Source organism: Molothrus aeneus, chromosome 5 (assembly GCF_037042795.1).
Source record: "Molothrus aeneus isolate 106 chromosome 5, BPBGC_Maene_1.0, whole genome shotgun sequence".
Lineage (NCBI taxonomy): Eukaryota > Metazoa > Chordata > Aves > Passeriformes > Icteridae > Molothrus > Molothrus aeneus.
Genome location: NC_089650.1, coordinates 36,360,151 through 36,382,023, shown reverse-complemented (window position 1 = coordinate 36,382,023; position 21,873 = coordinate 36,360,151). Strand labels below are relative to the sequence as shown.

The 21,873-nt window shown below is 42.4% G+C and overlaps 1 protein-coding gene across 1 annotated transcript in view; it reads left to right on the top strand.

Moving 5' to 3' along the window:
- Positions 1 to 21,873, top strand: part of HMGA2 (high mobility group AT-hook 2) — a 110,385-nt gene that overhangs the window by 65,526 nt on the left and 22,986 nt on the right. Inside the window, exon 4 of the mRNA XM_066549988.1 lies at positions 21,627 to 21,659. Coding sequence (XP_066406085.1) covers positions 21,627 to 21,659 — 33 coding nt within the window. The remainder of the gene's footprint in view (positions 1 to 21,626; positions 21,660 to 21,873) is intronic.

The window sequence follows — 21,873 nt, the reverse complement described above, 5'->3', positions numbered from 1 at the left end:
ACCAGAGCTGGACCTGGAAAGCTCTTTGATATCTTTCTAGTCTCTTAAGTTCAGGAGCTCTGTTTTCAGCTCCAGCTGCTTGGCAGGCAAGCCAGTGTGGTGGCCAGGAAAGAGCCATGGTATTGTTAATATCATGGTGACTGTTGCAGATGTACCTTATGCAAAGATCATGCAACTTGTCAAGTCCATTTCAGTGTTTAGAAGGAAACAGTCTGAAAACTTCTCACAAAGCAAGGGAAAATGTTCTTCTTGTGCTAACTTCTGTATAAGATCTTCCAGAAAGATAGTATAGCTTCTTGTACAGAGTTGTAATAACCTCATAAAACTGACAAGAGGTTCATTCTTCACCTTCTGCCAGAGGACCAAAATTTGGCTCCTCACCCTTTGTGTTTTCAGTTCCCATGTTCACATGAGGTATACATGAAGAATTAAGGCAATTGATCATGGGAACAGCTTGCTTAGGGGATGTGGTGAATTCTTCAAGACTTGCAGTCTTTAAATCACAGTTGGATGTTTTTCTAAAAGATATGCAATATTTCAACCTGAAATTATGATGTTGATGCAAGAATTGCTGGGAAAAGCTCTGTGACTTCTGCTGTGGAAAAGGTCAGAGTAGGTAGTAGCAATGGTACTTTCTGGTCTTACTGGTGTCTCTTGGGTGGGTTTCGGGATTTATTAATCACTACGATATGTATGCTGCCTCAGTTCATTGTTTTATACAGTTTGGTGTTACTATTATTACCAAAAACCAGTAAAAATAAAAAACTCCTTGACACCAATGTAGTATTAAGAATCAGGCATTCTTTATTTGGCCAGAGGCACCTGGCAGAACCATGAAGACTGTTCACATTGCTGTAGCAGCAAAAATTTACCGGAAAGCAAAGCTTCTTCCTTTCCAGAGCTGCATACTGGCAAGAGCTGATTGCCTGGGTACAGAGAAGGTGGGGTTGGTGGAGGCAAGGGGCCGAGTCATCCTAGCTGGCCATTGCTGGTGGAGGAGCCCACGTAGTTAAGCTGTAGGAAGATGAGGAAGATGTCCCCATTGAGCTCCAGCTGTGCTGGTGGAAGAGGTCACTGCCCTGGCTGCTGTCACAGCCTCCCAGCCAGAGGTTACTGACCTTGCCCAGCTGCAGCCAGGTGCTGTCTGTGGACGCTTCCTAATCTGCTACAAGCAAAGTCAGCCGGATTAGTTCAGTCAGAGTAAATGGTTGATTGGAGTGGGCCTGGCCACTTTTGTCCAAAGCGCTGGGAGTGGCAGCTCTCACATTGTCAGCTGGAAGCAGTGCTGTCCTGCAGGAAAAGGATGCATGTCCTCAGATTCAAAGCTGGCTCTCACTTTCCCTCTCCACTGCTCACTTCCCACCTTGGACACTGTCTCATCAGGAACAGATGATTAAGTTTCTCTTATTCCATATCTAATAATCCTGTAGCGTGAGGTCTTTTGTTGCCATATTTGCTCACACTTGGCCCCTACCTGAATTCCACTGTAATTGTCTTGACTGCACTGCTACCATATCGAGCCCAGGTTACAAGCACATCCTTTTGAGAAAGACTTGTTTTATTTACTCATCTAGGAAACAGAAGTTCACATCCTGTGAGTTGTACTAGCCTTGTCTTTCCTGCTCATTTCTGTTACTACTCTGCCACTACTGCAAAAATCTGTTTAAGTTTGTGAGCTCCTGGCAAGCAATAGTTGCATTATCAGCTCTATCAAGTTATCAGTGAACCTATAAAGCAGTGTCTTCTCATGAACCCCTATGCCTTGCAGCCTCAGTGTTTGCAGTCAGCACAGATGAAAGAGATTGCTGGGGCTGGCATCAGTACAGACTTGTGCTGAGACCAGCCTCATCTAGTGCAAGTTTATTACCTGTGGAATTTAAAAAGGATGTTCAGTGTAGCATGTCCGACAGGCAGGAAGCAAACTAAGGCTTGATTTTTAACTCTGGTTAATATCCAAGTATTTTGTTTTACAGGAACTGCTAATTTTTGTTTAATCTTTCTAACAGCTACTGAGCCAAAGGCAGCTGAAGTCATAACTTCAGTAAAGAGGCTGAGGTCTTGTGTAGCCAGCAGGGATATTCTAGGTTTAAAGGAGTGTAATCTGGTCAAATGAAGAGGCAGTCTGGTCTAGCGTTGGTAATTTCTGTTGATTTGAAGAAGATGCATTGCTTTATAAATTCTGCCATTGTGTGGGAGGAATTTGAGGATAGCGGTCTTCGAGAACTGACAGCAGGCAGTCCACACTGGATGAATTTTATTCTGAGCATAATGTTAGTTGGCATGTGATGAGATCAGAGTTTCTATTAGATGTTAGCTGAATTTAATACCTCTGCTTGTATCCTTTTGGTAGAAGTCCTATCAATGTTTCTGTTATAAACTTTGTTTATTAGTAATAACTCAGCCATAAAAGTTCTCTCTAGATTGAAATGTCGGGAACAAGTTCTCAGCTGAGATCCAAGATCATTTCTCTTTTCCCTAAATTTTGAAGGAAGTTGTTTTGGCTGTGGTTTTGTTAGAATAAGATAAAAGGATTTGGGGCATATTTTACATTTCTTTCACTAAAACACAAGCAAACATTCTATAGGCAATCTTATTCTTTACTGGTTTTTATGTATAACAAAAGTAAGGAAACAGACAGTAAAAAGATTTTGTGTACAATTTAACTAGCTCTTCACATGTGAAAATATGACATAATTCCCCATCTCCTCAGCAAAGGGATTCTGTTTTACAGTTGGCAATGACAGTATTGTTACTGGCCTGGTTTCATCTGGGATGCAGTTAATTTTCTTCCTAGTAGCTGGTACAGTGCTGTGTTTTTCAATTTAGTATGAGAATAATGTTGATTCCACAGTAGTGTTCTAGTAGTTTCTGAGTAGTGCCTGCCTTAAGTCAAGGACTTTCCAGCTTCCCATGCTCTGCCAGTGAGGAGGTGCACAAGAAGCCAGAGGGAGCATGGCCAGGACAGCTGACCTGAACTGGTCAAAGGGGTACTCCATACCACAGAGTGTCTTGTTCAGTGTATAGGGTGGGGGGAATTTGGACAAGCAGGGCTAATCACTGCTGGGGGACTGGCTGGGCACGGGTCAGTAGGTGCTGAGAAATTGCACTGTGCATCACTTATCTGTTTGGTGGAGGTTTATTTCTCTTTGTTGTCCCCCTTTTCATCGCAATTATTATTTAAAAATTATTGTTATTGATGATATTGTTATTATTCTCTTCCTATCTCAACTCAGGGGGTTTACCTTCTTTCTGATTCTCCTCCCCATTCCACTGGGATTAGGATGTGTGAGGGAATGGCAGTATGGTACTTAATTTCTGAAGGGTTAAATCACAAGTTGCACTCTGCAAGTAACATGTAGGCATCTCCTTACTAAAAAAAAATAAAATACATGTACAATACATTTTTAGATCATGGATTCACAAATCTAATGTCCTGTATATAATAGTCCACACCAGAAAAGGATGCAAGCATTCTCCTTATAGTCATTAACACAGGAAGCCTGCAAGGGAAGATTCAGTCCAGTTTATGGGCCTGTAGTGCTTGTCAGATGTCTTGAAAAACAAGGATGAAGATGTCAAATGACGCTAATCTACTTTTTTGTTTATCTCCATTCTCCTTTATTTTCTATAGCTGCTTTGGATAATTTAATGCAAATAAATGACCCACAGGTAGGATGATGCCCCCACAGACCACTCTAGCTGTAGGGCATTTGGGGCCTGCAGTGGTGACATGGTCTAAACCCTGGAACACAGCAGTATTTGTGAACAAACAAATCTGATGGTTTACTATCAGGTAACCTCCTCTTTGCTTAGATGATGAGAGAATAAAAGCAGGACTGTCGGGGACCTTGTTGAAAGCCAAAATGTGTAGGGATTGAGAAAGATACAGGTTTCAGGAATGGAAGCACAGAGAGGTGAGTTGTTACAGCAGAGTATGAAACTTTGTTAGCTTCTGACAAGGAATATTTGTGTTCAAATACTGTCATCAGAAAATAGGGTTTCAGGTGAAAATTAAATTTTGAGCTGAAACTACTTGGTCACTTCAGAAGATATTTTCTTCATGGAAAACCCCAAAATATAGTACTATATAGTCCATGATGGGCTAACATATCAGTAATCAGCTTTCCTATGAAAAGGTGACATTAATCTCTCCTTCAGTGAAAAGAAGTGTCTGTGGGAAGTGTGTGTGCAGCAAGGGGAGGAGACAGAGGTGCATGTGCATTTTCCAGCTGGATTGAACTTCCCAAGACCTGAACCAAATCCAAATTTTTCAGTGGCATACTGAGATACGGAGCACTAACCTGTTCACAAGTTTGAGATGAAGGGCAGGAAGGAGGCACTCACAGAGATACCACACTCATATGAACCTTGCAGACCAACTGTGGAACTGGTGTAAATTGGTCTGGCTACAGTGACCTGGAGCTATGCTAAGTATGCATTAGGGGTTGGGGTGCATTCAAGCATGTCTTGCTTTGTTTGCATTCATTCAGAAATTGTGCCAGTATCCAAAACATGACATGAGCATATGTGTTAGGATTTAAAAATATACATCTGGCTGATTTTAGATGTGCTGGGTTTTTTTTTTCCTTTGTGTTAGTTATTTATGACACTGGAAAGTAGAAATTAGCATGGATCGCAAGGAAGTGTTTGATCTAAAATAAGGAAAATTCCTTTAAAGGGGAATTGTTTCAGGGGCTGATTGTTATTTATTTTATTAAGCACATAAGGGTTGTTTGGATTTGTGTTCTGCCTATAATTCCTGTGTTTGGAGCAGAGCTGGTGGGAAAATGGTACCAGCAATTTATGAAAGGTGATACTGTGTCAACAGATAGGCAATGGGTTAGGACATGTGACAGTAATCTTCCACAGCATTCAGAGCATTCAGACCATATGCTTTAAAACATCAGCAAAATACACGTCAGAACCACTTCCTCTCCATGCCCTGCTCCCCAGGACCACAGTGGGGGGACACCAAGGAGTGGAGCTGGGGCGCTGCTTTGCAGTCCTCAGCACTGGGGTGCTCTCTAGAAAGGAAATGGGCTGGAGGAGGGTGGAGGGGAACTGTAGGGCCTTCTCCCAAATGAATGAATCAATGAAATTCAGGCATGTGAGTAGGTGAGTGGACAGGGCAGCAGCCGTGTGACATTAGCAGGATCTGGTGGGCTGCTGTAAGGTTTGCTCATGAATATTTAGTGCCTGCTTTTTGGAGGGTTTTCTGCAGTGAACTCATGGAAAAAAAATGGCAGAAGCATTGCCTATTTTTTCTACTCCTGCTTTTCTGCACTGTCCTGGTTTTCATCTATAGGTTGTAAGGGGCTTTTAGAAACACTGCATGTCTTAGTGTATATAGTTTGCAGAGAGAATAAATGCTAAAGAATTTTAGAGAAATCTTTTTGTCTTTGGAGGCTAGCATTAGATTATTTTCAACTCAGTAAAGCTCTTTGTCAAGACATCCCATCTCTACCTGCTGCTTTTGCTCAGTGAATGCAGGGGTTGCAAGCATAAACTCAAGTAAAAAAGTTCAAGAGAATAATTTGGTATCCCCAACAACATACAGCCTGGGGGATTGTGGGAAACCTCCTTTGTACCTCTTAGGCTCAGTCTGGAAAACAGAAAGTTCAGACAGGAGGAAGCACCTCAAACCACAAATAAACTGTTCTATCCATTTGAAGGTAATTGGCCAAAACCTGGTATTTTTACTGAGGCAGAACTCTCACTGAAGTCGTTAGCCAGTTTGTCTGAGGAAGGGCAGAAGGTCTTGCTCTGGTGTTATATATTAGGACCAGCATTTCTGAACCTCCCACTGGCAGTTCTCATCTGCCCAAAAACCAGACTTCTTGGGAAGGGAGCAGCAGTGGAGTCCTGTGTGGAGGCTATAAAATGGTCTACATTCTGTATTAATATTGATTTTGCAATCATAAAAGGAACATAACTGTTTTAAAATAAAACATTTTTCTGTTTAAATATCAAACATTGGGATTTCTCGTCTCCTGATTTTTAAATAAGCCCTGCAAACTAGTCAGCTAGTTTGCAGTCATTTCTTGCCATGTCTTCTGGGCAGCTTTTTAGTAGCACAAAAGCTTCCAGGCAGGAGAGGGTACCAAATAACTAATTGTATTCACAAGGTTTGTTTTCAAATGTGCGTCACTGTTCATTCCTGTTGAGAGGTGCTCCTCACCTTTTGAACTTTCTGACTGGCAGCCCAGGTCATCCAAAGTGTCACACAGATTGATATTTCTGAGTTCAGCCCAGCACAGAGGGGAGTTACCCACTCAGGCCTCCTTGAAAGTTCAGTGACAGCTTCCTTAATTGAATAAGAGGTGACTCCATGTTTTATAAGCATCTCTCAACACAGTCATAAGTTTTATCAGTACAAAGTTTTAAGAGACAGCCCTTGTACAAACAACCTCTGAGTCAGTGCCAGCTCACAGCTCACTTCTGCCAGCAAGACCTCACCACTGACACTGGCTGCTGAGTCCAAATACGTGGGGAGGACTCCCTGGGAGGGGGGGCTTCTCAGATGGTTTGTGATAGTCCCCATATCTGGAAAAGGAAATGGTGAGTTTATGCCTCTTTATATTTTTCTCTTCTTGGGCAAGAGGAGCAAACCAATCTCATGCAAGTTTGGAAAACTTTGGAGCTACTTGTGCCAGTGCCTCATTGGTAGCTTGGACCTGCTGGTGTAGCGGCAGCTTTCAGTCTTGCCCCTGCACCATGGCAGAGTGTGGCAGTGTGATGCCATTTCCTGTTTCACCTATCCCAGTCCCCCAGGTGTGCCAGCCTCTCCTTTCCCCTCCCCCTGTCCCCGGGCTTAAAAGGAGACGGGACCATGTGGTCTGGATTCTGTTGGGAGCTGTTACAACATTCAGAGGTCTGTCATCCTGGGATAAAACTCTGGATTAAAGCTCTACGATAGAATGCTCTCCTTTCTCTCTTCACCGTCACCTGAACCTTTTCCACCAGAGGTAAACTGAGTTTCTACTATGCCTGGATTTGTTCTGAGTGCCCAGCTGCAGCATCCAGCCGGCCAAAGGTATCTCTGAGGTGAAACACCACAGCTGCCACCTTTGGTCCAGCAGCAAGGGTCAGACGAGGCCAGGCACATCCCACCCAGAAATATTGGGATTAATATTCCATAGCAGAGGAGCCTGGATTACCTCCGGCACTGTGTAACGCCAAGCTCCCCAGCAGCAGGATGGCTTGGCCATGGCAGTGCAGCTTCCCAGCATGAGTGAGGCTGGTGACTTGATGCAGGGAAGCTGGTGGTGACTGCACTCCTGCCTACTCTGCGCCTCATCTGTGTCCTTCTGTGCAGCCAGCCAAAAAGAAAGTTTCCTTTCAACCAGACAGTAATAATCGCTGCCCTCCCTCAGCAGTCTCCAGTACTGCTGCTGGAAATAGAGATATGTCATGAAACACTCATCATACAAAACATTGCTTCGAGGCATTCCTCCTAGAAGTGAATTCTCTGGGATATATTTGGTCAGCTGAGAAGAAGCAAACTGTGCAAGAAAGTTCCCACAGTCACGCTTCCTCTTGAACCACGGAGCAGGATTTGGACAGACCTTCAAAAATAAAGCCATTTTTAGGGCTATTTCTGCGGTTGCCTCTTGCTCACTGTTAGGTGTGTTTCTGCATGGTGGGGCAATCACCTTGGGAGAAGTGATGGGTGCCTCTGCCACCGACATGTCAAGCAGCGCATGCTTCCTGACACGCGCATGAGGGCATGTAGCATGCAGACTCACCGCTCACTACCCCAGCTGTGGCTCCTCAGAGCAGTTGCTGCTGTGCTCTGCTGGGCATGGCTCTTCCCCACTGGTATAAGCCTGGGAGGAGAAAACAAAACAGCCAAACATAAATTGGATGTGGTGGGAGGAAGGTTACTAAAGCTGAATGTACTCCATATTGTGTCGAAGTGGATCAGAAATGTGTAGGATTTCAGCTTCCCTCTAACAGGTCTCCTTCATGCCCAGTCTCATGGCTATGCTGAGAATGCTAAGGGAATGGAATTGCTGGGGTTTGTATTGGTGGTCACCTCAAAATGCCTGTCTGGGAGAAAAAGTGCAGAAAGGCTGAAGTTTTTTTGGGGGTACTTGCTACAGCTGTTATAAATGTGGCAAGGCTTGCAAGTGTCTAACTGGGGGCCTTTCCTTCCCCTGCTGATGGTCCCAAAATACTGCATTCTCACACGCAGTGAATAAAAGGATAGATGGAAGACATCAAACTCCCTGCAGAAACCATCAAGGTTGCTCAAGCATCCTGCATTCCTTCAGAGGAATAAATAGTCTGCCTGCATCTACCATCTTCAGTGCTGTTTGTAGAGGAGGGAAAGATGCAGTCAGGCAGCTGCCCCACTACAAAGGAGGGCTGGCAAAGCAGGGGTAGACTGATGGAACAGCTGAATTGCTCTCATACTCCAGAGGAGGTGACAGGGAAGGCTGGCTGTGAGGCACACATCTTTCAGCAGTGAGTTGTTTGTCTTCTCACTCTTGATTGTTAATGACCATGAAAAGCTAGTGGGACGCCAGCCAGGACACCCGTTCTCTCTCTTGCTTTTAGGGATCCAAAGACTTTATGATAATTAAATAAATGTTAGGTTGTCAGTCTAAAATAATAACACTTTACAAAGTGAAAATGCAAATATCCTGCAATATCCCTGAATAGCAGGTGGTATTTCCTGAAGTATTGTTTCTGACCTACAGGGAAATTGATATTATGAACTGACTGAGGAAAATGATTATGGTATCAAGCTCGAGCCATTAAAATAAAACAATGAGAGTATAGTAAACTAAATAAAGGAACAAGCAAAAGAAGGCTTGGATTTTGTGTATTTGTTGCTGGTTTTTTTTCCTAATGCTGTAGGCACTGAGTGTGGTTAAGATGCAGAAATCCTCTTTTTACAGAAGAGGCAGCAGCAGAACAGAAATAGGGGAAAATGTTAAATTCAATTGCTTTTAAGGGCATAAGCAAATAATATGTAATCATTCATAGCATTAGTATTATTAAAGAAGAAAAAATAGCTAGGTGTTGAATTAACTTGTACTTCTCTATGTCTAGCAAGCGAGACATTTACTCAAGCTGTTAACATGAGATCAGGAACAAACATGCCTGTGTTTCTGCTAACTAGATTTTTCTTTGAAAATAGGACAATCTGTTACTGTCAGTCAAAACTCACAGTTTGGTTTCTGATTTCCTATAAAGGAGACAATATATTAGGTTTGCTGGTCTGCACTTCATGCAGTGTCATTTGTATCTCATTTGAGTGAAATCCATTTAAAACGATCTTATGTACGTAATGTTTCCTCAAGTGCATTCAAAACCAGCACCTACCTAAAACAAAGACTGAGAACTGATTTAAAATTTATTCTGAACATGTGTTGCAGCATATTCCTACATTATATACAATATTATAGCTGAAAGATATATATATTGACTCACATTGTAGACCTCCTAGATTTATTTTCTTCTGCTGCCACAGCCCTACACTCTCTGCATGGAGCTACTCATGATACCAGCCCAATGCATTTGAGCTTGGTCCACTTCTCTAAGATTGTTCAAATAAATTTGAGAATTCTAGTTTTGTGCATCTGCTCTTGGTGGATTTTGTATCAACTTCCTCCATTTTTCTTGCTCGGAACTTACTGTTTGATTTCTCTGGAACACTCCTGTGTGGATGTTCCTGCAGAATGGAAGCAGTGCACTGTTTTGTCTGTACACCACGGATGCAAATGGGGATGTATGTGTCCTCTGGGCTGTCAGATTATATAGGCTAACTGAGAAGCAAAGTAAATACCCCCAGGAATCCCTAGCTGCTGTGCTGGGATGCTCTTTTATTTCTGATTCACTTAGAAAGAATGATTTTGCATGGTACTCAAGAAAGCATGGTACTTAGCACTCCCAGGTATTACTGGCCAGTGCTACAAGTCATGGTGCAAAATTTTAAGTGGGCTAACTGTTTTCTAGGGGATGGTAGGTTAATCTAAAGCTCCCTAGTCTGGATCTTCCCTACCAAAATTCTCAACAGTGCAAAATTATCCTGCATTATTTTTTCTGAAGGCCCTTTTCACTGTGCCTTACCTTCAAGGATGTGTAGATTCTGCTCTTCATCAGACATATGATCTGATGCCTGTCAGTTGGTCCAAGCACAGACATCATCATGTCATGGGATAAGCATGGATGTGAAAGGTTTGTCATCATGTATTAAGTCATAGTTAGAGCTGCACCTCTAACTATGGCTAGAGGTTCCTCTGTGAGGGACCATTCAACCAATCCCAGCCCAAGAGTTGGGCCCATCGCACTTAGGAGTAAGGAGAGGAAGGACACTGATGCCTCTAAGAGGCATATGGAACTTACTTATTGGGTAGGTTGTCCCTGAGATACAGAATATTTATTAATAATATCCCAATGTGGAGATCTCATGAGAGTTCTGGGTCTCTTGTCAGTCTGGAAGATGTCTGAAACTGCGATAATACATCTGGAAGACTCATGAAATCATCTGGTTTGGGCTTGCAAACCAGTTTACAGTCAGCAAAGCATTGTATTTTCAATAGAGAATAATTTTTTTTTAAATAACCTCCCCAGTATTTGCTAAGTAAAATAGAGCTAGACTATATCACTTTAATGAGCTATTTATTTGCTTATCTGTGAAAGAAAAAACTGCAATAGAGGACAATTCCACAGTTCAGAATGAGGAAAATAACCACAGATTGCAAAGGGCATATGTCAGCAAGGGCAGGCAGAAATTAGAGTGAAAAAATGTGGCTGAAAAGGCCACACATTTATGATGTAAATACATCTAAATTAGCCCCAAAGACAGTCGTTCCTGAGAGGTGATGAAAGGTAAAGTGGCATGGGCAACTCCTTATCCCCTCACTGTCTCCCACCCTTTTTACGTGCTTGTATAATAAACAGTGAATATCCTGACTGTCCTGTTGCCAGTGCCTCCAGCCAGAAAGCTGAAGCAGACTCTCTCCTGCACAGATTGCTGTGCTGAGAGATGGCTGGAGTTCTTCAGGAAGAGCACATCCTCCCTTGGATCCTTGTCATTGGCCTTGCAGCTGGGGTAGACTCCTCTCCAGGGCAGTACAGTCCCAGGGCCTTTGCATTTCTGTTGACCTGTTTTATGATCTGAGAAGACAAAGCACTGCCATAAAGCCTACAAAAATGCATCTGATCCTAAAATCTGAAAAACCCACTGGTACCTAAGAAGATTCTTTCTAACCAAACTTCCCAATTGCTCTCTTAAAAACACCACAAAACCCTCAAAATATGTCAGTAATGCACATGCTTTCAGAGCATGGAAGAAGCCAAAAGTATGACAATAATACAGCCATCTAGTGAGCTTGGTGGACAAAAAGAAATATGAACAATGTGTTTCTGTTTTTCCTCTCAGTTCCTTGCACATAATGGCAGTGCAGAGAATTTGTTCCCATTTGTGTGTAAGCAGAGAAGGTGGTGTGTGTTTGGTCCCCCTCTTTCTTGCCATCTCTCCTTGTCATTTTTCATTCCTTCTTCCCATCCCTTTGCATCTTTGCTGCTGACCGCCAGCAGAAGGACCTTGCTCCACACCATTGCCCTTACCTGTCAAAATCTAGAGTATCAGAGTATCCTTGGCCACATCGCTGCCAATGCTAGAATAATCTTGCAGCTGCTGGTAAGTGATCTGGTGCTGGTATAATACCTGATCTCACCAAGGTGGATTATGTTCAGCTGCAAAACAAACCCCTATCTACCCAGCACACCTAATTCCCAGAAAGGGTATGCCTCTCTGTGCCAACTACAGCAGCATTTGGAGGCCAGCTCTCCTCCTCCTTCTTTAATCCAACAATCTGCTTTCACCTCTGCTGCCAGGACCACCTAGCCACAGATACTACCAACAATTTTTGGCATGTCCCAAACCACAGAGGTTCAAAGCACAATAAAATGTAACTAATTGGAAGATGGAAGCATTTAGCTCTTTCAGTAGACTCTGGAATTTAGCAGAAGAGCAGAATTTAACCAAGGAGAGAATTTAGCTATGTTTTTTGCAGCAAGAAAACTTAGGTTTTGTCACTTCAGCAACAGAAACAACAAATTACGGGAGAGTTTTCAGGAACCGAGAATCAATATTCGTCAGTCCTATTCTCTGAAACGACCTGCATTTGCTAAAATGTTCACAAGCCCTCCCTAGCAGCCCTAACATGTAAAAGCAGGCTGCTCTCCAAGTGGCAGCTAATGGAGCTCTGTGAGCAAGGAAACCACGTTAAGCTTTACAAGGGAGTGGGGCTGTAGTAGGGTGCTCCAGGCGCTGCATTCTTGATGTGGTGTCAGGTTTCAGTACTATTATGAAAAAATCTGCAGGGGATTTGCATGCATACCTTACACACATACCTTTGATGTTCACATTGGTAGATCCAAGCAACAAATAGGATCTTTAGGTCACATGTAGCTTCCAAAAGGCTGTTAAATAACTATGGCTAGACAGTCAGGTCTAGCCATAGTTAGTCCTGCAAAAGGTCTGTCCTGCAAAATTACAGTCAAATTCTTCTCTCCTAGATTGGGTTAAATTCAGAGTCTGTTCAAGGTTGTAAATAGAACAACTCCAAAATTACACCAGGATTATAAAGAGCAGAATCTCTGTCTTCCTCCCTCTCTTCCCCTTTTTCAATCTCTTTCAGATCAAGGGAAGCATATGTACTCAAACACTGTTCATATTTCTGCTGCTGTTGAGAGACTGACAGTAGGATATTGACAATAGGATAGATGTTGAGTTTGCAATCATTTATTAAATGGGTTCTGACTAGATTTTAAAAAAAGCTGTTTGCTACTGTCTTTTAAAATACATTATAGTGTTGCATAGATTTCATAATGATGCATGTGATCAAATTGCTGTTAATGAGTAAAATCACACCAGAAATGCAATGGAATGGTGGAGGTTTTTTCTGCTTTGCATGATGGACCTAGGAATCATTCCTTTGGACATAATGAATGTAATTTCCATTTAAAAATAAGAATATGAATTGAGTTCAGTATTTAACATACCACACACCAGAATGATCCCAAAATATATCAAGCCAGGAAGTGGATTAATTACAGCAACTCGCCACCAAGCCCCTGGTATATTTCAAGTACGTGGAAAATGTATTTCTATTTTGGATACTGACTTCTTTATGAAATTATGCCAGAATGTTAGCAGTCTGCTTGGACTCTGACAGACACTCTTAGCTGCATCAGTGTCCTGGAGGCAGTAATAATTACCAAATCTATTTAATAGACAGACAGCTATCAGACATCTGTATATCCCAGACATAGAAAAACATCCCCAGCCAGCCATATGGCTACCAATGAATCTGCTTAGACAAAGAAGTTCAAGAGAAATGCCTCAGGCCAGATCCTCAGCTGCAGAAAATCAGCCAGGCACAGGCGATTTGCCTTCCTTGCCCTGCATGCTTTTTCTTTGGAGGAAAACCCTGCCCAAGCCATCAGAGGGCAATGGGAGGTCAGGGAGGCAATAGAATGGGAAGGGGAAGCTCCTGCAGGAGCTGAGGGCTGTGCCTGGGCCTGATCACGTAAGTTCTGAACAAGATGCTTTATATCCATGAAGGACTAGAAATGGCTGTGCAAAATGGCTCCCTAAAATCCCTTGTATCCTTACCCTAGTTTGTGCACATGAGGGGACAGATAGCTCTTCCTACCAGTACCCAGTGCTGTGTCTGTGCTCAGTGAGCTGAGCAGTGCCTGAACACAGGCAGTCCCCAGCACTGCCCTACAGTTGTCCGTGCTGTGCAGCCGGGAGCTTGCTTTCCTTCACCATCTTGTCCTCTGTCACGCGACAGATGTTGTTAAGGAAGCAGCACAACCCAGGACTCTTCCTTCTAGGCAGTCTGGAGGAAAGGTGGCATAGATACAAGCCAGTCAGAGGTCCTGGACTGGGTTGCTTTCTCCTGTTGGTGAAGTCTGAAGGTTTTCTGGGCTGATCGCAGTCTGTTGCACCTGCCTTCCCATAGTGCCCACTCTGATGCTGTCCTGCTCTGGCTGAGATGCGTCTCACTAAAGCAAGAAGCACAAATCTCTGGAGGCAGCAGTTCTTGTAGTATGCAGCTAAACTGAAGAGACATGCCACAGACTGCCACTGGGAAATACCCATGGGAGGTCACAGACTGCTTGGCTCAAATCTCACAGCCTTCAAGGTAGCTTGAACGGCTGCCTTTCCAGAGTGGTGAAGGTGCCCAAGAGCCAGGGGAAGTGCATACTGTATTTTCATCAGTATTCTCCTTCTTCAGGAGAAGCACAGGTCTAGGCTGTGGCATGGCCATTGCATCATTGCCGTGGTGGAGGTGCATAGCCAGGGACAGAGTTACCACCTGATGCTGCTGGGACACTGCTGTAGTCCCAGGTCTGCCCAGTGGAGCGATTTACCTTTTGTTTTCAATCACTTCTGTTCTTTGTCCATTCCTGTTTCTAGGCTTGGACCTGTTGTTAGCAGAAGCTTTCATAGGCCTGGGAATTTTTGATTGATTGTTTGTATCTAAGCCTGCATTGTGGAAAATGAGCTGCAGGTATTTCAGGTTTCTAAATGACACAAGGACACTGTTACTAAGTTGATGTCTTTGTGACCTTAAAATTGAGAAGAGTGAACATCAGCAGCCATAGAGGGAAACGTTACCTGACAACAGTTACATTTTGAGCAAAACCACTGAAGTTCAGAGTTCACTTTCCAAACAGCAGTGGATTTTGCAGCAGGTTGGCTTGTTTGGGACTTCCCTATGCTATTTATTCTGTAACTTCACTGGAGATCAATGCAAAAGTCAAGAGTATTTGGGAGCTCCTGGCAGTCAGGTCCAGAGTTGAGTCCACTGCTGAGAGTCCTGCAGCTCTGATCAGCTCCATGCAGTGGTTCTAGTGGGAATGACCTCTGCAGCAGAAAGTGCCCTGGCATGTTGGTCCGTATGGCAGGAGGTACCTGGGCAAGAAGAGAGAGAAGACTTTAAAACCAAAGTTGGAACCAGATTGTAATGTGAAACACTGCTTTCTACCTCTAGGTCATCAATTCAAATCTAGCCTGTTTGGCAGTGACCAAAAATCATTTCCACATGGGCCAAGAAAAACGCATGGTGAACACAGGAGTTCCTGTATCCAAACAGACAAGATAGTCTGGAGATGAACAGTTGCACAGTAGTTATTTGTCTGGACAGGTCTGCAAGGTATAAAGCTAAGCCGTTTCCTATCAGCTTATCCCTGAATAATGAGGGCTTGGTTTCTTTGCAAATAACTCATAATTTATTTCTGTCTACTAAAATGTAAGATTTTTTCTTTGAGCTATAGCTAAGAATGACTGAAACCTCCCCTCTGGCTTTCTCAATAGTCTGTCTGTGTAGGGAGTTATAAATAGACACATATGACGTTTGCCAGACAAAAGAGACAGCTCATGTTTCCTTAGGTGTATATCAAGGAAAACCTCAATGCTGAACTGTGTGCTAGAGTTATTCTGAGACAGAAAATACTTCTCAATATTTTAGCAGCAAAATGCACAGGTTGCCAAACTAAACTTAAGCAAAATGCATCAGGAAAGCTTATCAAGTGTGTGGCAGATGATAATGAAGTAACAGGGAAACCCCACAGAGCAGCAGTGACTCTGAAGAAGAGCAGTCAGCAACAGCAGATACTTCTGCTGACGAGTTGTATTGATTTTAGATAAGAACACAAATTTAAACTTTGCTTATTGTATTGAAACACAGATACAAGGTCCATTAAATGGATATTTCATAAGCTGCACTGCCCTAAATATTTTATGGAAATGTAACTAATACTGGCTATCATTATAAAGCTTAGTAACATCTATGAAGAACACTGAACTAACTACCACTGTGCTTTGAGTTTTTATTATATCCTTGATAAAATCACTGGAATATTGTTGTGCTTGAACTAACAGTTCAGCTAGCAGATTAATAAAAATGATGGGTTTTCCCTTCCTGTTCTAACCATTAAATTTGTTCTTGTTAAGGTCTGTAATTGTGGGAGTAAGGTTGGGTCAAAGCAACTGAGAAATAATGGATTATATAAGCATAAAAGAAAACAGAATTAGATTTTTAAATACATTTCTTTCACTCTTTTATTCCTCCCAGAACATAAAACCATTCCAAATGAAGCGGTTTACAGATATTTTGTAGTGAAGGTAGCTTTCTGTAAACAAAATATATGAAATTCTAACCCTGATGAAGTCAGTTTCTTGACTTCCATTGGATGTATACATATGGAACTGGATATATGTGCCACTGCCTGAATTTTAAGACTGCCAAAAGAGTCATTTGAAGCAGTGTGCTTTGAATTTGCCAAATTAAATATAAATTTTTTATGCCAGTAAAATAACTATTAAAAGTCACTCTATGTACTTGGAAAACTTTGAAAAGTTGGGGGAAAGCACTCTGCTTTCCCCAGCAAGTGGAATAAAAATACTCTTTATCATCGACTAACTGGTGCAGTTTCTGACATGTTGCAGACTTTTCCAGCATCAGTCAGGGAAGGTCAGTTTAAAAGCTAATAAATATTTTTGCAATTATTTGACTTTGTATTAAAAACTCAGAGGAGTGCCAAGTAGGATAGAAAATAAAGAATAGTTTCACAGATTTTGCCAGAATTCTCCACAGATTACTATTAGCCTCATTTATGAGACTGCACAGAGAACTGTGAAATCTCCTTTGAACTCTAAGGGCCAGATGGTTTTGCTGTTAGATTCTAATGACCCACAGCAGTGTGCATACACAGATACTACGGTTGCCAGTTGACTGCAAGCATATGAGAGAGACAGGAGAATTCATGACCTGTACTTCCAAAACACAAGTCCCCTCACTGCTGATGGGATAAAAGAGCAATTCTGCTACTGCCTCAAAAGGGAAATTATTCCTAAAGCAAGCCATGAGCATACCTGGACCTGAGGAGTGAATGGCAGGCACATCATCCCATGCAATTTCAGGAAGATTTCTGCTGATGATCAGGAAGCTGCAAGTGGCTTTTGCTGGGACGTGAGAGTTTCCTGGCAGGCTGTGTGGGCCACTGGTCCCAGCACTGTATCATTCTGTGCTGGAAGAGGAGAGAAAGGCTGTGCTCAAACCAATTAAAGCTGTAGGGCAGAATGGTAGTTACTCTGCTGTCATATGGAACTGCTTGTAAGACATGATTTATTTTGGATTATGTTGGTTTCAACTGGTATAATATGAACTTCCTGATTTTTCAAGGGTATGTAGACAAAAAGACCAAATATGGTTTTACTCATCTTTTAATTTAGAACTACAAGTGTTTGGATGACCTATGAAGTTATTTTAACGATCTCTGCACAACAGAGAGCTGTCAGCACTATAAATGTCATCCTAACTGGGTATTAGTTTCCATCATGGCCATTTAGTCTCCCCAGCAGAGCTACCTCCATGCAAATCTGTTATCTGTGTCAAGCTGTTGGAAAAAGACAAAGAGTCACTGTTGCCAAGAAGCATCAATCAGACATCTTCATAACACTCAGTTTGAAGAGGAAGACACGAACAGAAAATCTAAGAACACACTGTGTGTGCAGCTTCCCCTTGGAGCTTCGGGTGTAGCAGCAAGGGGATGATTTGCATTCAAACCAATGTTTTTATTTCTGATCAATAAAGATGTGTTCCAGCATTGCTCATACTAGTTGATAAAGATTTACCCCTAACTTTCCATTTTCCTTCCTTAGCTTTGTGATGCTAGGGAAAGTCACAGGGTAAGAAGTACTTCTGTGAATGATAAGTGTGACAAATTGAATTTGATACAAGTTTAGACTGCTGGTACAAGATGAATATGAACTCATCACATGAGACTGCTCTATTGTTCTCATGTAGAAAGCAAAGAAATTGTTTGACCAGTATGAGCTGTAAGGATATATGTATGATATTGACATAAAGCAAATCAACAGAATTTGAAAATAAGAAAACAAAATGAGGAATGTGTGACTGAGGAGGAGTGGAAGAAGTGTAGAAGATAAACAGTTGGGCTTTTAACATTCAAAACTTACAGCAAAGAGAAAAACATCAAAATTTTGTGTATTCTCCTTTTCAGGCATTTTGTGGGATTTTTCCTTTTCAAAGTTAGGAATATTATCCTCAAGTTTTAAATTGTTATCTTCTGCCTTAGCTCACATACTCAAAATTTTAAGCATGGCAAAAGAAATACTGCTGCATTTTGGATTTGTTCTTGTTTGATAGACGTTTAAATGACCTTGTTATAGGATTTTTCTGGCACTGTAGCTGTTCTTTCTGTCTCATAGATATTTTAAAAAGATATCTAGTGTTGACTTGTACTTGCATATGATGTAAAAAACCCTGAAGTTTGCTTTCGAGTATATGGAACATCAGCTGGTGCGCATGCAGTGTACAATAGCTGGTTTTCAAACTTAGGATAAAAATGAAATGTGAAAGCACTGTGTTGCACTAATCTCCTCTTAAGATGGCTAACATAAGTGAGAGAGCCTCTGACAGAGTAGAAGTTCTACCATCTTACTCTGCAGGCTCCTAACAGGGGCAATACATAATAATTCAGAGCTCTCCTTTCTTGCTTACAACTTTATTTTTGCCCCAGAGCACCTATTTAAAGCCTCTTGTCCATGGCCATCTTATAGTTCCAGTCTTTTCCATAACCAAGGCAGATTGTCTTTCTTTCCCAATAATTGAACATGCAGATGCAACACTTGTGAATCAGAAGTGTCACTTTCAAAGCCCTGAAAAAATCTTTTAATGCAGTAAACACAACGTTTAACAAGTTGAAGCATTAGTATCTACAGTGTGTCAAAATGGTTCCAAAGGCATTGCATCCACAACAGTTAAAGAAACTAAAGGGGTGCTTGGGAAATTTCTTGTTATTCTTGAGCACCTCAGTTCTTCTGGTCAGGGCGCTCTGAGTCAGCAGTCACCAGTCCTCACAGGACTAGACCTTACAGGATTTATATGTCCAGCCACATTCCCACTCAGCCAGGCTGAAGCATGAAAAGCAATGCCTTTGAGAATTGGCACTTGCAGTGATTCAGCTGCCGCAAGCCCAAGCCCTCAAAGTGACATGAGCGGGCACAGCTCCCAGCGTGTCAGTGTGTGTGCCACTCACACTGGCTGAGGGACTGAGCCCTGCTCCTGGGCTTGCATAGCTAAACCTCTTCCATTTAAGGCAGCGAGCATGACATATGCTGAGCTCCAGATCCCAAGTCCAGGGAAACCTAGCCGGCAGTGAGCAAGCCCTGCCAAGGAGCTCTCGATATGAAGCGCTAGGATAGCAAAGGTCTTGAATGACTAAAATTCTTGAAAGCCTTGGTCAGTATCACAGACAGTTTCCAACTGGGCAAACTACAATATTTTCCCTCTGCTTTTTATGAATGGCTGGATAGGGTTGTGCTGGAGTCAGAGTTCCCTGTGGAAGCCATTCATAAAAATAGCAAAACAAAACAAACACATGCAAAAAAAACTTTAAAGGTCCAGTCCAAAGCCACTGGGTGCCAGAGGCTGGGAAAACATGCTGGCAGCTCAAGCCCCAGCTATCACTGAAAGTATTCAAGGGGCTTTTTGGTGGTCTGAAAAGTATGAACTGCTGTGTAGAAGGGCAGCTGGTAGAATTACTGTGACACATACTAGGCAGAAAGCCAGAGCTGGCCTTGTTTCAGACATTGTCTTTCCTCTCATTGAAGTGTCAGGACCTAATTCATGGAAAATATGGTGAGTTGGCAGCTCTTTCAGAAGATTTCATTGAGTTACAGTGAGTGAGAGTCACATGAACATAGAGTGCACAGCCAAAAATATATGGGGCTTTCTGAGCTGGAGAAAACAGTCAGCCTCTAAAAATGTCTGTGGATTTCATGTGGTTTGGGAGTAGACACATGTACAGGTGTAATCAACAGGCAAAAGAAAAGAAAATAAAGTGAAGAAAAAAATTGACAGATTACAGAAGAGCTCAGTGAGTTCTATAATTATGAGAGATTCCTTTAAAACAAATCATTCCTTTGTCCAAGAGCAGCAAATGTCCATTAATGAGTTCAGGGCCTGCAGTCCACCTGGAGAAGGCATCAATAAAATGTGTGCCTTGATAATAGTTTCTCCATTGCAAGGGAATTTAATGGAAAAGGAAAGGGTCCACCCTGAAGTTTAAAGACAGACCTAGTCATCAGATATTTTTTTTCCTCTCATATTTATTTGAGAGCAGAACTTGGAGACTGTTATATACAAAAATATAACAGCAGTAGAATTCTACTGAGTTAGAAAAAGACTGAAAATAAACAAAGCATCTCTTGTTAAAATGGGACACTTGTAGTGGGCAGCCAAATTTAATCAGTTACCTTTAATTTACATTTTCATTGATCCTTCCCACTGAAATATTGCTCTGAAAGGCCAGTTACACTAAACTGCTTATTCAGAAAAATTCCAGTTATTTCCTACTACACTGTCGTGAAAATTAGGTTTTTGGCCATGCAGAGGGATGGCATGTTGGCTTCTGCCCAAGAAAGGCACTAAAATCTAAAATCATGGCTGGGATTAGGAAAAAGCAGGAAGGAAGGGCAGGAAGAAAATCACTGGGTGCAATTCATAGACTTTAAAAACAGAATGTCTGGGGGAGGGAGGGAGGCAGGCAGCAACTTTGTCCCATTGAAGTAAGAGAAGCCTTTTTGCTGTTTCTGTGTCAGGATTTCATCCTTAATCTGTGATCTTATTGTTCCATGCTGCTTCCAGCACCCACAAGGGTCATCCCATCATCTGGGCAATGCTGGTGTATTTTAAGCACGTCTGTATTTGTTCCTTAATTAGTACTCCTCTTCTCCTGGGTGGGGATGGAGCACACCGGCACCTTGGTGGGTCTCCTGACTCATGTGAGGACTGTGTTTCCCAGTCCTGCGTGGGACCAGCAGGAGAGAGACTTGCTGAGGATCCGTGGTGGTGCCACCAGGTCCTGCATAGGCAGGTGGACACACCCACCCTGGCCAATGATGGGCATCCCTGTAATCACATGAATAGGCTTGCAAGGGTCAGCACAGCATCAGCTTCATGCAGCTGAAAATCTCAGACTAGAACTCACAAGGGCTGGAACCACTGTCCATCCCAGTCTCCTTGGTTTTGGCAAGGGTGGCTTTGGTCAAGTGGGAAGCCATGGAAGCCATGGCTCAGGAATGGGGTTATGTGTCCTTCACTTCTCTGCCTAAGCTTTGACCCTGCTTGTGATGAATAGGGAGGGCTCCCCCACAGTAGGACACTCCACTCACAGCTGAGAATGTTGTAAGAGAGCGGCAGCAGTGGAGACAACAAAATCTATTTATAAAATCAGGTCACTCTCATGGTCTGATAAGTTAAGGCAGCAGTACCATAGAAGAGCAGAAAGATGTAACATGCTAAATTAGATTTCACTTCGATTTTAATTGTACAAGCTTAACATACTCCTCTTCATCCACACTAACGTGAACTACTTCAGAGCAAAGTTGTAGATAGGTATAGGAGAGGCTGGGTGTGAGAGCTGCTATGTTCATCTCTCCGTTTCTGACTGTGGGCTTTTCCTGTGTTTTATTTCTGTTGCTGAAAATATTTTTCCTAGTACTCCTAAAATCACAGTTAAGCGTTTTCACTTAATTTTGTTTTTCACTGTGCCTTTGTTTTACTTTTCAGCCTCAACAAGTGGTTCAAAAGAAGCCTGCTCAGGTAAGAAAAACGAATTTAAATTATTTAGACTACTTTAAGTGAAATAATATTTCAACTGGCCTCTTTTACTGTAAAGAAAGAAGGGAAATGCATCAATTGTATGAGCTGGGGGACAGCTGCTGGCTTGCTGGGCACAACCACCAGAACAAGTCATGTGGTGGCCCTGAAAAGAGAGGAGGAAGCAGGGAACAGTGCCTGCTCAGAATTGTCCTCC